Genomic DNA, 18,159 nt, shown 5'->3' on the forward strand with positions numbered 1-18,159 from the left:
GTCTTTGAACCCAGGTTTCTCCATCCTAGTCCAAAGCTGTAAGCGCTGCAGCACACTAACGCTAAAACTGCACATAGAGAGAATTGTATTCAGAGGCATTCCCTCCTGTGCAAGAGCGCATGTTGATGCCTGTTTTGACATATGCATTCATCAACTGCAAATAAAGTATACTTTTCTTATTCAGAACTCTTGGATTGGATCCAAACCTTGTTTGTCCACTATAGCAAAGCATTTCTGCCAGTTGAAGGAGGAAGGCTCCTTTATCATGCCATCCTCCACTTCGCCCCTCATGATGCTCCTGTAGATCCCCTGTCCACCAGGATTAGAATTTCAAAGAGCTTCAGTGGACTGCTGTTTGGAAGAGATGGGAAGATGCTGCTAGTGGAACTCCACAATGTAACGGAGCTTGTTGTAATTTTTAAGGTAGCCCGCAGTACAAGGGGCTTCATAGTTTTAGAATGTGAGTAGGGGTGTGAGGACGCAAGTCTTGCTGCTCATCGAAAGCTCTCTGCATAAGGAATGCTGAGAGTTCTGGCCTAGTTCCCTAGAGTTGAAGTGTGACAGGAATGAATGGCATCATGCACGTTACCTGAACGGTGTTCTTGTCCCTTTTCTTGTTATCTTGACAGGGGTCTGTTGTGCTTCTTGGGGTAGGAGGAAAGAGTAGTTCAAATTATTTGTTCTTGGCTACTGTGGGGGGCATATGTGTAACGCAGGGGTCCCCAACCTTTTTGAGCCTGCAGGTACCTTTGGAATTCTAACACGGCATGGTGGGCGCAGCCACAAAGCGACCACCAAAACGACTGTCTCGGGAGGTGGAGCATTTCACAGCTTACAGTGAAGATCTTTGTTCTTTGATGGCAGCTGCTTCCATAGCAAAGGTTTTAAAAATCTGAACAGCCGATCAAATCTTCAGTGGTCATGTTGGGGACCCCTGATGTAATGTATTTATGTATGTTGCATATTTTTCCTCATACTTCATTTAAACCTATTTATGGAAGTGGTTTAATAGGGGGTGAAAGAGCTAGGGTTCCAGACCGTCCAGTGTACTTAACTTGCAAGAGATGGTTGATTGCCGCAGGGGCCTTTGACTTGAATTCCCACTGAACTTCAAAGGAAGTTATAAACAAGTTACTCCTAGATGCCTATTTGCATACAGGCTCTCTTTTTGCGCTGGAACTTCTTAATTTTATAGCTTAACTTTTTAAATGGTATCTGTTGGCATTGCAAGCACAAAACTGTCATTATTAATCAGTTTTACTTTCATAAGATCCCCCCCCCCCTCAAGTTAGCAGCTGTGAGTTTGTCAGGGAATGTACGTTTTCATTGGAAGAAAAAGAGGCAGTTCTTGAAGTCTTCAGGGAGAGGGGGAGGATCTGAAGCAGCTCTGCTGCTAAACTTACAGAAGCTCTGTAGCTGTAGGAGCTTACTAGTCAAGTTGGGATGGCATACCAGAGAGCATTCAGATAAATGGGAGTAGCAGTGAGAGGAATATTATTCTACTACCAGGGTGATGCAAAACGGAACTATTCCACCAGGTCTATAACTGACAGCAGCCACATGTTGCTGGCCTCCTCATCCTTCTGTTGACTTGTGGGGGTTTAATCTGCCCGACCGGGTCTACAGTGGCTGTTACGGTCTTGTTATGCGAACGCCATCTTGCCATTTTATAGTTGTTTTAGGATTATGTGGTTTTAGCTGATGTTTTTATGTTTTTAAATGTTGTTGCTCACCCTGAGCCGGCCTGGCTGGAAATGAGGATGGGCTATAAATTTAACAAAATAAATCAATAAATGCCAGAATTTATAGTACTTGAGGTCTTGCAAAACACGCTATGAGAGATACCAAGATCCTGCTGCTTCAAAGCAATTTTTAATTTTTTAAACTAATTTATCTTGAAAGTCACTCAAGCTCAATTAATAAAAAGTAATTTCTTCCCCGTCCAAATATGCCCACATAACCAAGGCCAACCCTGCTTTACTCCCAAGATCCGATGAGATTGGGGAAATGAGAGTTTACAGATCTCTCCTATTTCTACACACCCTTCCCTTCTGCCCGATACAGGTCACTCATGCTTAGGAAGTTACTTGCAAGAAACAGTGAAATAGAGCACATGCCCTGTTCTGTGCTGTTTCTCATGCTGGTATAATCATATGTGGGTGATAACAAGATTAAAAACAACAGGTGGTTAGATAGCTTTGAAATCAGAATAAATTGTCAACATTCATTATATTTTTAATACAATAAATGCACCCAGTGAATGTTGCTTGCATTTTTCAAGTGTTTATATGTTAGTGGCTGCCCCTGGAAATCTCACAGCCAGATCTCTGTGCCTTGACTTGCAGTCTGCTGGTATTCTGCCCACTACCAGGTCAGATTTAAGTTGTGAGAGAGTGTGAGAGGGGGAGACTCAGTGGGGGTAAAGTTCCCGTTGAAATGCAAGCCTTCCCTAACAACCTCTTCTTCTCATAAATATGCATTTTTCTTTTCATGCTGAACAATGCCCAGCAGGATCCCTTCTCCTCTCTTGGCACGTACAGTGGAGTGCCTCCATTCGAGTGGCAACTGCCTCTTCAAATGATGCAGTCTGTAGCTCAATCACCCTTCCTCTCCCTCTCCTCGCAAGCGCTTGCCGGGAGAAGGTGAGAGATGTGGATCCTACTGTGCATTGCCTCGTTTAAAGCTGCTAGAGCGAAACTGAAATAGGGGAGCTGTTGGGGGGCTCTAACTGAAGCACAGTTCACACCTGCCCCCCCCCCAAAAAGACACCAAGTATAGCCCCCACGTGTTGACGGTAGTCAGAAAGCTTAGTTTGGTACAGTCACTCCTTCTTTATGTGTTCAGGAATCAATGAGCCCAAAGCTTCTTGATGAATCCAGATTTGATCAATCCTCTGTAGGCTACTGTCATATTATATTTAAACATCTTACCAGGAACCGTCTGGTGTCCAGCAACAAAAAGCTGAGCAAACAGATGACCTCAAAGTCTTTGTTGCAGTTTATAGGTTGGACAATTGAAGAAGTTAATATTGAACAAGTCTTCAGTAACAAGATTTTCGGGGTTTGGTATCCATAAACAACATCTCACTGAAATCCTGTCCAGAAACCAGCTTTATCACTGGGTCATTTTTATTAACTGATTTCAGTACACTTGAGAGATACCGCTTGAGCAAAAGGCAAAAGACAAAGGTCACATAGTGATTGAATGGTGGCATCTACCTGGCAAAAACAGGGTGTGACTTTTGTTACACGTTCAATTAACTCCGGCCTTTTATGCATAGATTGTTTCCATCGCCGTTGAACCCCGAGTACTTTGGGGCTTAGTTTTCATTATACGTGCATTTTCTTTGGGGGGTGGGGAGAGGAGTCCCTATGCATAGTGTTTTGAGAATTCGACTGGAAATACTGTGCATCTAGAGAGCAGCAAATCCGGCAGAAACAACCCATGCATAAAAAGCCTCCGTTGGGTTTGGATTAAAAATAATGGGATTATTGAGAATTTTTTTCCAGTTGACTTTTTGTCAATTGTTATTTGACATTTGGCCCAACTTGTTCTGCAGCCATGAGGATCTTGTTAAAACACCCATACATGTTGATAGGGTGATGTTTTTATACCATTATTTGGTAGAAATCTGCCTCCACTGATGGTATACAGAGGGTTAGATGTAGAGCTAGAATACTTAGGTATGTCCAAGAGACCAGTGTGTAGCCATCTTACCTACCATTATCCTTCTCCTCTCTGACTCAGGGTATGACACAGTAGTGTTAAATACACCTAAATTTATCTGTATATCTACATGTGCGACCATGTTGTACAGATAGTTAGATTCTGTGTTTTCAAGAGTCTCAACATTAGCATCTTTGTGTAGTTTATAAAGTAGCTTATTATTTCACCTCAGAATCCCTCTTATTTCTTAAATAAATTGTTGATTTGTCAGGTCAGTGTGTGTGTCCTGGCATGCATTCCTCTCCTTGCATTTAAGAATACCTCCACCCGTTATAAAGTCACTATCTTTGTTGTTGTTTCTTTAACCAGGTACTGATTTTTCCAGCACAGTAGTACATCTTTTAATGTTTTACAGGTGATGACCAGATTGAGAGAAAAGGAAAAGTTTTGATCCTTTTAGTGGAACAAGCACTACAGCTTCAGGATTACAAAGCAGCAAATATGCATTGCCAGGAGCTTATGGCTTCAGGTAAAAACCCCTCCCTTACAAAAAACAAAAACTTGTACATTTACTGCCACAGTATAAAATAGCAAATGTTATACCCCATTTCTTGAATTGTTGGGGTTTTTTTAAAAAAAAAAGCCTGGAGCTGTTGGTGATCTTTCTTGGATGCTGTAAGGCTCCACTCTTACCAAGCAAATGGATACAGCAGCCCAGCAGAAGGGTACGTGGAGCTAGGACTCATGGGCATCATTTGACCAGAAATCATAATGGGCAATGTGTGAGTGGGGGGGGGGGGAGGGGAAACTAAACATGTGAATGGAAGTTGGAATATGTCTCTTTAAGAATTTCCTATGGTGCCTCTCCAGGGGACCTGCTTGTGTTAAGTGCTGTCAAGTTGCTTCCGAGTTACAGTGACCCTATGAATTAATGACCTCCAAAACGTCCTATCATTAACAGCCTTGCTAAGGTCTTGCAAACTGAGGGCCGTGGCTTCCTTTGTACAGTCAACCCATCTCATATTGGGTCTTCCTGTTTTCCTTCAACTTTTTGTACTATTATTGTCTTTTCCAGCGACTCTTGCCTTCTCAAAGTACAATAGCCTCAGTTTAGTAATTTTAGGGAGAGTTCAGGCTTGATTTGATCTAGAACTCATTTGTCTTTGTAGCAGTAAAACATTCTTCCAACACCACGTTTCAAAGCAATCAACTTTTTTCCTGTCAGCTTTCTTTATTGTCCAACTTTCACACCAATACATAGTAATGGGATTACACATCCTTACTCTTAAGGATCTTAAGGGTGGGATATAAATCTAATAAAATAAAACAAATAAATAATAATTAATAAATATTCTTGCTCCATCATGGCTGCCCTTCCCAGTCTCAATCTCCTTCTGATTTCTTGGTTGCTGTTTCCCTTTTGGTTGATGATGGAGCCAAGGAATAGAATATCTTGAACAATTTCAATTTCCTCATTCTCCACCTTAAAGTTGAGTAATTCTCCAGTAGTCATTACTTTGTCTTCTTGATGTTCAGCTATAGTCCTGCTTTGGCACTTTCTCCTTTAACTTTCAGTAGTAGTCGTTTCAGAACTTCACTATTTTCTGTCAGTAATGTGATGTAATCTGCATATCTCAAATTGTTAATGTTCCTCCCCAATTTTCACTCCACCTGCATCTAAATCTAATCCAGTTTTCCTAATTATATGTTCTGCATATAGATTGAAGAGATAGGGAGATAAAATACACCCTTGTCTTACACCTTTGCCAATTGGAAACCATTCCATTTCTCCATATTCTGTTCTAACTGTGGCCTCTTGTCCAGAGTACAGGTTGCGCAGCAAAACAATCAGATGCTGTGGCACACACATTTCCTATTAAACCAGCCATAGCTTTTTATGATCCTCACAGTCAAAAGCTTTGCTGTAATCTGTGAAACACAAGCTGATTTTTTCTGAAATTCCTTCATATGTTCCAGTAACCAACATAAATTTGCAGTATGATCTCCTGTGCCTCTTCCTTTTCTGAATCCAGCTTGAACATCAGGCATTTCTTATTCCATATGTGGTAGTAGTCTTTGTTGTAAGATTTTCAGCATCACTTTACTCGCATGAGAAATTAATTCTATGGTCCAATAGTTGCTGTAATTTTGATGGTCCGATAACTGCTTCAATCTTTGACATCTTCTTTTTTGGGAATTGGAATGTAAATTGACCGTTTCCAGTCTGTGGGCCATTGTTTTGTTTTCTGTATTTATTGGCGTATTCTTTTCAATATTTTGATAGACTCCGTTTCTGTGGCTTGGAATAGCTCTATTGATATGCCATCTGTTCCTGGTGATTTGTTTCTCCCAACTGCTCACAGTGCAACTTCCACTTCACTTTTTAAAACTGTCGGTTATAGGTCATTCCTCTTTATGTTTGCTTTCCATAAAAATCTTAAATTTTTGCACTATTCTAATTTCTTTTTTATAATCTTTATGTCTGTGTCAGGGTATTCTGAAAGCTGGGAAGTTTGCAGCCAATTAGGACAATCAGAAGGTTACAAAGACATGGCTGTTCGGCAAGAACTCATAGCCTATGCTCTGACGCACTGCCCCCCAAGTGCTATAAAATCACTTCTAGCAGCAAGCAACACACTACGAACCGAGGTATGCCATGTTCTGAGGGTTTATTTAAAATAAAAACTGTTTTTTAAAATGAACCAAACTGTTCTATTGCCACAATTTCAGATTGCTTTATTGACCTGGGATATTGGTTTTCAGAAATACCTGAATGGGGGCTAAATCAAATTTATATAAGTATTTCTGTCATTGAAAAATTGTCTCCCCCCCCCCCATGTGTGTTCGGCCACTGCTAATGTGAACACCAGCATTCTTGTTATGTCTCATTGAAGGTCTTGATGCAAAGTACTACTCTGGGGGAGCTTTTCCTATGCCCCGAAAGGAAAAGTGAAAAATGTAAAATGCAAATATGATGCATTTGGAATTGTATTCTAGTAGAAGGCCATTGCTTAGTTAGCATTATCACTGCTCTATGTAGCATGTGTACTTGCTTGCTATCAATGAGAACCAAGCTCATGCTCCTGTACAGATCCATTGCAATCTTTACTGATGTTAGACTAGGTCCTTTTTCTTACTTTTGTAAGAATGTTGTACTTGGCCTTTGTCATCGAGAAATGTGCTGTACACGTGCCCAACTGTGTGCATGTATCTTTTTTTTTTTAAGATTCATTCAACTAATTTGTTGTAGGGGTTGGATGGCCTCTGGCGTACCACCTGTATAGCCCAATCCTTCATGCACATTTATTTCAATGACCAGGTAGATTAGAGTGTGATTCTTTCTCTGCGGAAATTACATTTTCTTTTGTTTTCAAAAGCAAAATGTTAGAAACTCTATGTAACCCCCCTCCCCCCTTGTGGTAGGGTTGGGTGGGCTAGCTAGAGATACTACACAGAAGCGAAGGGACACTCCTACTCTATAGATTACACAGGTATAACAGATATATAATTAATTTCTCCTTAGATTCTCTATCATGCAGTCAACTACCAGATGCACCCTTCGGAAAAAGGAGAGAGCATAAATACCTCCAGGCAGCCACTTGCAAGCAAAACAGAGCCTCCTCTAGAGGTAAGTTTGCAGGAAAATTTCCAATTATATTTGGCTTTTAAAATCAGCTCCTACAAATGATGTTAGGGCTCCTTATTATTTAGTAGTTCTCATCTTTCCTGTGTCCTCCTGCATGCATAGCTTGCCACAGATTTTCCATGTGGTCAATCTACGAGGCTTGGAATCGCATTCCACCAAGTAGCTCCACACACCTCCTTTTGCAATGCTGTTTTCTGTTTTCCTGTTCACTTCTAAGTCTGTTTTATTCTGTCTGCACTGGTTTTCCAAAAAGCAATGATGGGGAGCATGACATCATTCATGACATTGTGGATGATCACACTGGATGCTCCCTTCGCTTCTCCCTAATTTTTTTTGTGTGTTTTTGCACATGCACTGTAGCGCTGATGCGCGCCACCATCAAACGAGAAGGACACTGTTGAGCCTGAGCATTAGCGATAATGTGTTGTGCTTACGATTTGAGAAATGGTAAATCCCTGTGTTTGAAGTTACCATTGATCGAGACCATTCTAACCCACTGTGATTGGCCCCAGGGAGCCGACGAGGCGATTCTGGGAACATTCTGGTCACTTCTCTGAAGCCTGAACCAGTAAGAGAGAGAAACACACACATAGGCAGACGTCCAAAGGCAGAAGGAGACATCCAGAGCTCGCCTCCAGTGTCTCTTCCCATTCTGAGGCTGGCCCAGGTGGAAGATACTAGGGAGTCCAGGATGGAGGCGGCCCGAGGGTAGCACTCAAGCGCACAAGGATCTACACTGATGGTGACTGACCAAGTGAGATCTTGGGGTCATGGTGGATAGCTCCATGGAAACATCTACTGTCCAAAAGCAGTACGCTTGTGGCTAAGGATTAATGGGAAAGGGACTGAAAATAAAGCAACCAGTTTTGGATTGTCCCTGTATAGGTCTGTTGTGCAACTGCATTTGGAGTACTATATATATTTCCAGTTTCCACCTATTAAAATCAGTCAAGTGGCGAGTACTCAACCCCTCATAAGACATCAGACTAAAATCTTCCCAATCTCGTGGTTTGAACTGACTTGCAATTTTTTTAATGTATGCCTCTCTCTCTTGTGAAGATTTATGCCACCAGTCCTGACATTTTATGAGGTTAAAACAGGGTTAGCTGGGCTGAATAGTTCTTGTACAAAAATGAAACAACAGCAACAAAACAATGGGGTTACAAAAGTTCAGGAAGCAAATCTACCTGTTCACAATACATTATTGGCAAAAGGGACCCTACTAAGCTTGTCATGAGCCCTGCTGTATATTTTAAAGAGTTCTTTTTGAAGAGCTACATAGAAATGAAACAGAACCCCTTGGTAATTGCCTCTTTTCCTTGCTTTTGCTCACGGCGGCTGCTGTATGTTGGAATTGTTTCTGCATCTAATTTAGAGGTACTCAGACAAAGCCCAAAATAACCCTCTTGTATGCTGTTAAGGCCTTGATTAATCAGAAGTATTTTAGCATGTTATTGCCAACATTATGAGGTTAAAAACATAGTGATTTAGCCATAAGAGGATGTGTGGTGTTCATTAATGCTAAAAAAAAAATAACCACCATAAATTGTGACACAGAAATGACTACGCTTAATATGTTTTTATACTTACGTATCTTATTGAGAAAACAAGGGTTTTATTTATAGGTTTTGGTAATGGGAAAATGTAATTACTGTGTTTGGTCTCATTAGCAGGCACAAAGAATATTGCTTCCCTTAAGTATAACTGGGTTTGTTTGTGTTTTGGCTTTTGAAAAACAAATGTCTGATTGTATTGTTTAAAAGTAAGGATTTGCAATTATTTTTCATCAGTTCTTTTGGAATGATTTCCAGCACACAGTAATAACAGTAGCGAAATTAGCTGATGAATCAACACATGCGGGAGTTGGTTGTCTTTTTGGAAGATAGTTTTGGGGGAAGGGGGTTGAAGCAGGTGTATGATGGTGGTGGACCTTAACATAAGGTACTGCCTAGGATCCAAGAAGATTGTTTTGTCAATAGATCACACTGTTCCTAATATTAAGGAACTCACAATCTACTTTTGAAAACTCTGTGGTAGGTTAGAGGACCTACAATAGCATTTATACAGGTATATAAAAATTGAGAGTCAGCATGGTGTAGTGGTTAAGAGCCGCGGACTCTGATCCGAAGAACTGGACTCTGATCTCCACTCCTCCACATGAAGCCTGCTAGGTGACCTAAGGAAGGAAGATGAGGGAAGGTTAATGGGAGAAACTAGGAGCAATAAAAGGATTTGGTCTTAAAGCTAGAGCTGCATAAATAGGAAGGACTTTGGGTAACGGAGTTGGCCAGTGACTCCTTTACAGAGCCCTTCATGCCCAGATGCATGACGTTAACAGTGTGCAATGTTTGACTGAGGCAACAAAAACATTTACAGAAAAGACTATTCTTTTCAGAAAACATTATTCTCCCTTTTCACCTTTTGTAAGGGGAAAAAAGACTCCTGATCAAGTATTTGCTTATGTCAACTTACCTTCTTGCTCATTTTTCAATTCTGTGTTTAAATCAATAAACATTATCAGTACTTTTTAGATGTTCCAAGTAGTAAATAGCAGTCTTACTAGGGTGATGAGGGATAGTGGGGAGAGAAAAGGGGGACAGTTAGGAAAATAGCACAGGGAGAAAGGGTTTTAAAAGCCCCTTTTTGAATGATATCCCCAATCCAAATTATTCCCCTCCCTGTCTCATGGCTACTATTTTACCTATAAAGCTAACACTCGGAAGATCCATTTAGCTTATCTGTTGTTTTTAAGTACCATTGATGTTTAACATACTCAAATGACAGCACGAAAGTAAGTTTAGCAGACATTTAACAAAAAAAACTGGAAAGCAAGGTGGTAAAATGGGAAGGAAGCAGCTTGTTCATATGTCACAGAATAAGATAAGGTACCTGGGCAGGACAGTTCAAAGGAAGTTGTATTTTTATTTTTTGTAAACTACTAAAAATGAATCCTTCTGTAATTGAAGTGTTCTGAAAAATTTTCCCACTTAGTTTTACATTTACACAAGGTATTTTCTTTGCATCTATGTCACTTATTCTATAGGTGCTAAATCTAGAATGTCTGTAACCCATTCACCAATACTCGAAGCTGTACAAGCCCTCTAAGCTTTTGGAACATTTCATTTAGTTAACAATGGTGCCCACCTGATCCAGGCCCCTATGATTTGTTCCAGGCCCGAACAATTAGTATATAACCAGTTCGGAAATGAATTCCAGTGTGATGTAAAGATCAGAGTATTACACTAGGACCTTGGAGACCCAGGTTCAAATCCCCACTCTGCCATGAAGCTCATAGGATGACCTCGAGCCAGTCTCTCACCTTAATCTACCTAACAGGGTTCTTGTGAGGATAAAACGGGGAAGGGGAGAACAAAGTTCTAAGCTACCTTGTGACCCCATTGGGGAGAAAAAGCAGGGCTATAAATATCTTAATAAAAAAAGATTGTGTGTGCGCGTCTGTAAAATTAGCTCCGAGCAGTGGCTGTTTTTCTTTTCTTTTAAATATAGCTCAATGCATCTCTTTGCCATTTATTTTCGAAGCAGAGTGGAAATTCTGCCATATTTTGCTCAGCATGTAGTCCATTCCGTAAGTGAACCTTAGAACTAAAATTTCCAACTGATTATTCAGCAGTTGGTAGGAGGTCGCCTCTTTATGTTTTTTTTTTTGCTACTATTAATGAAAACTTCACACTTGGATATTCTGTAGAAATGTTACTTTACTTTTTAAAAGTTACAACGCTTGATATCTTTCCAACATATAATTTCAGAATTCCAAATCATCTTCACTGATTATTTATGCGGTACTAAGTATGCACTTTCTCTGCAGTTAGAATAACGGAAGAACAGAATATTAGTGGGAATGTGATTTTGCTGTATTTAGTACATTATTCCTCTTTTCGTGTGATCTTGCATTTAACTTGATTTTTATCCATTCTTCGGTTCTTGAAGAGTGTCACAATATGCCTAACACACTTTCTGGATGGGGTTTGGATGTTCCTCAGAGATATTTTTTTTGGGGGGGTGAGGGGGTTTGAAAGGTTTTCAAACAAATGGTGTGGTTTATAGATCTTAATGAACTCTTGATTATTTTGACTGCTTTTAGTAAGGATCAGTGATTCTCATGGGGGGTCATTTGGATGAGACAGATGGAGAATTGTGAGTGGATCTCCCACAGAATAGATCTCCCACCATTTTCCTGACTGGCTTTAAATTTCTGTCAGAGAGGCAGAATATAAATAAAGTAAATAAATAAATCTCAGCCCTACCCCACCTCAGCTGCTGTTTTCTATGTGAGGGGAAATATATATGGGACTTTGAGTGCCTGCATGTTCTTTTCTCACAGGAGAAATGACAGTGATCTGAGGTTGGAGAAAACTGCATCGGGCAAATGGTAAAGCCCTTCTTGTCACGTAGCATCCCTATGATATAAATCTACCCACCCACCCCTTCCATCACACACAAAAATAATACCTTCAGCTGCGCCTACCAATTAAATAGCTTCAGTTTAGAAGGAAAATCCTCACTTTGAAATGACATCCTCCAACCTACATGACATTCTGCAAAAGAGCTGGAGAACCTTTAAGTGACTGGAAATTATATGGGTTTTTCCTCTAGCAAAAGAGGAAGGATGGGACCCATTTTGACCACCACAAATGCTATGATAGGGATTGTGGGGTTGACCTTGACAAAAGCCACATGAGACCAAGGCTTCCATGAGAGGTGAATTGTAAAAGCTGGTAGGATGTAACTCACTGTCTTGTGTAGACAAGTACACAATTGCAGCAAACTTTAAGTAAAATTTCTAGGTGTGTTTAAGTGGTTTTAATATCTGCTTTAGCTGTAACAGCCTCAAGGAACCGAGAAGGAAACATTTCTTCACTCTGTATTTAGACTTTTCTTCTATCCATTGATGGGTACCAGGTTTCTATAAAAGAAGCAAACCAAAGCTCCAGTAATTTAATTCACAGTCAGGGTTCACTGCAGATCTATTGTTTCTAGTTATTGTTCATTGGTTCATATTCTGAATTATTTTCAAAACCATCAAAAACAGAAATGGCTATTTAACCACATTTCTATATTTTATTAATGTTTTTGTTCATCCATTCATTCAGTTTATAAGCCAGCATGGTGTAGTGGTTAAGAGCGGTGGTTTGGAGTGGTGGACTCTCATCTGGAGAACCGGGTTTGATTCCCCACTCCTCCACATGAGCGGCGGAGTCTAATCTGGTGAACTGGATTTGTTTCCCCACTCCTACACACAAAGCCAGCTGGGTGACCTTGGGCAAGTTACAGTTCTGTTAAGAGCTCTCTCAGCCCTACCTACCCCACAGGGTGTCTGTTTTGGGTAGGGGAAGGGAAGGCGATTGTAAGCCAGTTTGAGTCTCCCTTAAGTGGCAGAGAAAGTCGGCATATAAAAACCAACTCTTCTTCTTCCTACTCTTCTTCTTCTTCCTACTCTTTCTCTTCCTCCCCATATGACTAAGTAGTTTAAATATATTGAGAGGCATACTTGTGGTGCCTTTGACAAGACACAGCACAATGTTCATAATATTTTCATGATACTTTACGAAAGATGCAGTAGTAAGAATGTCTGTAATCCTAAATTTTTGATTCATTGACCATGTTTGTGTTGTTATGTCAAAATCTGTACTTAACGAAACAACAGTTAGAATTGCTTACCGGACCAGGTGTTACAACGCTTGGAGGTTTCTTTGTGTGTGGTTTCCTTTCATGTTTTAATTGTGTTTTGCAGCATGTATTTAGCGCTTATGGGTTGTGTATTGCATAAACTTACAGGTTGATACCAGCATTCCCTCTAAACAGTCCACTGACCTGTTGCAGTGGACCACGGCTAAAACCATGAAGGTCCTTTCTGACACCACTCTGACCACAAAAGCCATGCTGCATGCCGTCAGTGACCGCCAATGGTGGAAGAAGTCGCTGACTTACCTTCGGCCATTGCATGTAAGAAGTAACATCAAATTCTTGCTCCAACTGTTTGGCAGGAGCAAATGCTTACTTGGTTCTTCACAGGGTCTTTCTATTACCATCCTTGCATTTATTATCATTGGGGGGGGGTATTTGGGTAAATGGAAGTACATGCAAATATGATATATATTGGGGGGCGTAGGCATTTTATCCTGTATCTGGTATGTCAGATTTTCCTTTGCTATCATAGTTGGAATGCAGTGTAAGATATATCTCTTACTGTACCTTCTCTCTCAGTATCTGGTGAAATGCATGAAGGTTTCAAGAGATGTCTCATTATTCAGAATTTATCTGTGTTTTGTTTCCTAAAGGGGCAAGAGTTTGGAGACGTATTGAAAACCACCACTGGTGCAAATGCAGCAATAGAAAAGCAAGGTTGTCATCCATTTTATGAATCTCTGATAGATGATCCATACCTTGCAAATGTAAGTTTTAAACATATATGAATAGCTAAAAAACCATCTACATTGAAAATGAAACCATAGCCCAAAACAACATAGGCTATTGTTAATGGTGAACCACTTTATTATGGCACAATTATTATTTTTATCGTGGATAGAGTCCACTTCATAAAAATACATCTCAGGAGGCTTATGTCAAAATAACATTGATAGTCTTTTAAAGGACCTACAAAATGGCTTATTGTTCTTGACTAGCCCAGTTTTCCTTCTGGAATTTGTCTGTGTTATGTGCTGACAAGTCATTTCTGACTTATAATGACCCTATGGGTTAGTGACCTCCAAAATGTCCTATCATTAACATAATGTAACCAAAGTACAATAGCCCCAGTGTAGTCATTATAACTTACAGGGGGAAATTCAGGTTTGATTTGATCTAGAACCCATTTATTTGTCTTGTTTATGGCTAAAAGTTTAGCTCAAGTACTGTAGTTTAAATAATAGTCAGCCAGTGTGAAACTAGCTTTCACACTGGCTAGGTGCTCAGCCTTACTCTCTGCAATGCTAGAGGGGAAATTTAAGATCTCCAGGGCAGAGAGACTTTGCCCCTGTCAGTTGGGGCATCTGGAAACTACCAAACATGTCCTTTTCAGATGTAACTTCTATACGACAGTTAAGATCATTGTACACCTGATAAAGAAAATGAGTGTTGGTAGAGAGGGGGAATGGACTAGTAAGTTTCTGATGGGAGATAATGAATTGATTACATCTCAGGTGGCAAAATACTGCACGGCTACAGTGAAGATACGATGTCTTAGAGTAGCCTCCATAAATTAACTGGAATGCGCAAGTTGGCTGTTTTACATTAGGAATATAAATTTAACGTTTGTATTACTATTTGTGTTTTATCTGGCTTAAAGCTGCAAATAAATATTATTATTATTATTATTGCCACAGAACTAGATGTGTTAAGGCAGCTGTGAATCAAATACATGGCAAAGCAGAAGTTAACACATTGCTGAAAATCTCTGTTCTGTAGCATGAAGTTACTTATACCTCACATCAGCACAGTCCTTCGGAAAGCTTTGCAGAAGTGTTGCTGAGAACAGGAAAACTTGCAGAGACCGAAAGTGAAGGGCATGATCGGTTTCCTTCCGCAGAAGGTAAATTGTGTGCATGTCTATCCATGCTTTTTACGATTGTCTCGTGACGCTTATTAAGTGTTCAGTTTGAGGGCCAATGGTTTTTAGACTTCATACTTTCAAAGAACCCTTTCTGCATAAGACTGCTGAAGAACCATTGCCTGTCAGCTGAGGGAATGCTGCTGAGTGTTTTGGGAAGCATTCAAGATCTCACTCTCCACTCACGTTGGGATTTTGGCTATTCTTTTTTGGGTTTTACTAGTATTCTGTGACTGTAAGTGGATCTCAGAATGCATCCAACATATCGTAAGTCAAAGCTGGTAGTCATGGCAAGGTGTGTTTTGGGGAAGCTTCTGCGTCGTTACTGATCTTGTCACCGAGAAAATCCCTAGTGAGCTTTTGAGGAAAATCAAGTTTCCCAAAACACAGTTTGCAAACCACTGGTTTAGGAAGTGGCTTCATAACCTCCAAAGTGATGGATGGACTGTTTCCCGTCTCCCATTTACATCAGATACTGTGATGTTACCAGGGGTAAATGAAGGCTTTTAAAGTGTTTTCGTGTTCTCCACTTTTAGAAGTGGTGATGAGATACCAGGATGAGTGGAAGTGGGTGTTAGAGAATTTGAACCCAGTGTCCAACCACCTGGGGGAAAGCCCATTGATTCAACTGATCATTGGAAAAAGTCACTCAGTGTTGTTTCCATTGGCTTGTACCACTATGGTGATGGGATCAGGCCGTCTTGTTAGGTAACTTGCATCTTCTGTTTCTGTCCTTTTTCAGCGTTCAGAGAACATTGCTGCATGCTTTCACTGCAGGTACTAATTAGGTATCTAGGCAGGTGCATGAGTAGTTCTCTGTGTATGTTACATTATGAATTGCCAGCAGTATCAGAGGAGCATGCCCATTATATTAGGTGCTGTGGAACACAGGCAGGATGCTACTGCAGCCGTCTTGTTTGTGGGCTTCCTAGAGGCACCTGGTTGGCCACTCGGTCAACAGACTGCTGGACTTAATGGGCCCTGGTCTGATCCAGCATGGCTTTTCTTATGTTCTTAGTAAGTGGCCTGTGCTTGGAACTTAATATTCTTGGTGCTTTAAATTTAAATGATGAGGTGCACAAGCTGAACTTGATAATCAGTGATGTGTAGTTTGCTTTCCATCTCTCTCAGCAGAGAATGTCTTTCACTTCTGCAATCACAGTACGTGTTGAGTGCTGCTTTTATACTCCAATCAGAATTATCATTGACTGTGACACTCTTTTCCCTATGTCCACATTTTGATAACCAAAGTAACATTCTACCTGGTGATTGTGGCTAGTAATTAATTAAATCCTCTATCCTTTTATTGCTTCAGATTTTCTTTTCCCAGTTTATGAGAGACAGTAAGCGACACTTAGAAAGACTCTTGGATATATCCTGCAGATTTTTTTTTAAAAAAATAACTGTTTAAACATTTGCATACTGTAATTATCCTTTGAAAGAAAATGTCTAATGCTGTGGGAAGCTCTGCCATGAAAAATGAGGACATTAGACTGAAGAATAAAGAAATCTTCAAATGAACCGCACTCCCTAAAGCCCCATAGATTTTTAATGTTACAAAACGGGCTAGTTTGAGTCCACCTAAATATACAGGCATCTTTCTGGAAGAACATAATGAGCAATTGAAGAATATAGGTTGTATTTCCAGAAGATGCGAATAAGTTTGATATATTTAAAACAGTTGTGAGTTAACACTGTATTAGAGCCTGCTATCATCCTTAGAGAAATAAAGATAAATCAGATATTTATCATCACTGTCAAAAATGGTATGGCTCTGTATTGAACTGGACTTAATTGGTGAGTTGAGCCAATACAGAAGATGCGAATAGGTTTGATATATTTAAAACAGTTGTGAGTTAACACTGTATTAGAGCCTTCTATCATCCTTAGAGAAATAAAGGTAAATCAGATATTTATCATCACTGTCAAAAATGGTATGGCTCTGTATTGAACTGGACTTAATTGGTGAGTTGAGCCAATAGTCATGAGCAATGTCTCTGCCTTCTTGGTAGTGACTGGTGTGGAGCACAAAGATATTCCACACAGCTTGTCATGGTCTCTGACATAATTATGGTATTTTGTGTACATGTGCAGAATTAATTCCATGTAGAGCTTGAACACAGCATATAAAACTGAACATAAACTGCAGAGGTTTGTGTAATGAAAAGACTGGCATCAGCTTATAAAATACAAATGTCTTTAAAATAAGTTGACTGAATCCTTTCAGGAAATAATCATTTTACCCTGGTCTTATCCTTAAAGGGAAAAGAACAGAGTTATCCTTTATCATCTACTAGAAAGATGTAACTGGAATTTCCCTTCCTGACTCATCTATCAGCTGTCAGCTGCTCATATCTCAAGAGCAGAAAAATCCTGCTATCTTATAGCCTCATATTTCAAGAGCAGAAAGATCTTTACTTTTTGTAAATCTTGCTAAAGACTATATTTTCTACTAACCAGATGGTTGCATGTTACAATGTAAACAATAATTGTGTTTTATGATTTATACAGTTATATATTGTGTTATAGATTTCTAAATGGTCTCATTTAATGCGTATTGTAATAACAATGAGAATGGTATGAAAATTAAGTATATAACTTGATCATGAAACTCAGAAATGATCGTTTATACTTTAAGCAAAATAGACTGAAAGGAAAGGAAGCCCATATATGGTCATGGGTAACTGAACAGCTGCAACTAAGACATTACTGCACTGCTCATGTTATCTGAAAGAGGGAATAAAAGGTATCCCTCTTGTTGGATAAGAATGTTGTCTGAAAGTGGGAATAAAAATCCCCCTTCACTCTTAATGAGTCTAAAACAGTATAAATACAGCCATAGTAAGCCCAGAGAATCAAAACCTTCCAAAAGGCTCTCTAGAAAAGGCTGAATGGTATGGCTTAAATACATTACTCTAGTCTTTGTGAATTAGAAACTTTGAACTGAATCAGAATATTGTCGAAGGCTTTCACGGTCAGAGTTCATTGGTTCTCGTAGGTTATCTGGGCTGTGTAACCGTGGTCTTGGTATTTTCTTTCCTGACGTTTCGCCAGCAGCTGTGGCCGGCATCTTCAGAGGAGTAACACTGAAGGACAGTGTCTTTTTGACTGTTATATTTTATATTTGACTGTTATATTTTATAAGTTGGATTTTGAAACTGATAATATGTAAGACTTTCTTGTTCATTGTCAGTCTTCAGTGCAGCCCCACATATGGGACTGCGCAGGCGCAGGCCAGCCTGTCGGTGGAAGATTTTTCTAGCCTCCTAGTAACAGAGGG

General features: G+C 39.9%; 1 protein-coding gene across 1 annotated transcript in view; it reads left to right on the forward strand.

Annotated features, from left to right (window-relative positions):
• Positions 1 to 18,159, forward strand: part of NBAS (NBAS subunit of NRZ tethering complex) — a 192,811-nt gene that overhangs the window by 92,680 nt on the left and 81,972 nt on the right. The window contains exons 33-38 of the mRNA XM_056856460.1: positions 4,082 to 4,195; positions 6,158 to 6,315; positions 7,190 to 7,294; positions 13,109 to 13,276; positions 13,612 to 13,725; positions 14,738 to 14,861. Of these exons, the coding sequence (XP_056712438.1) occupies positions 4,082 to 4,195; positions 6,158 to 6,315; positions 7,190 to 7,294; positions 13,109 to 13,276; positions 13,612 to 13,725; positions 14,738 to 14,861 (783 nt within the window). The remainder of the gene's footprint in view (positions 1 to 4,081; positions 4,196 to 6,157; positions 6,316 to 7,189; positions 7,295 to 13,108; positions 13,277 to 13,611; positions 13,726 to 14,737; positions 14,862 to 18,159) is intronic.

The sequence above is a fragment of the Euleptes europaea genome, chromosome 10 (genome assembly GCF_029931775.1).
Source record: "Euleptes europaea isolate rEulEur1 chromosome 10, rEulEur1.hap1, whole genome shotgun sequence".
Taxonomy (NCBI): domain Eukaryota; kingdom Metazoa; phylum Chordata; class Lepidosauria; order Squamata; family Sphaerodactylidae; genus Euleptes; species Euleptes europaea.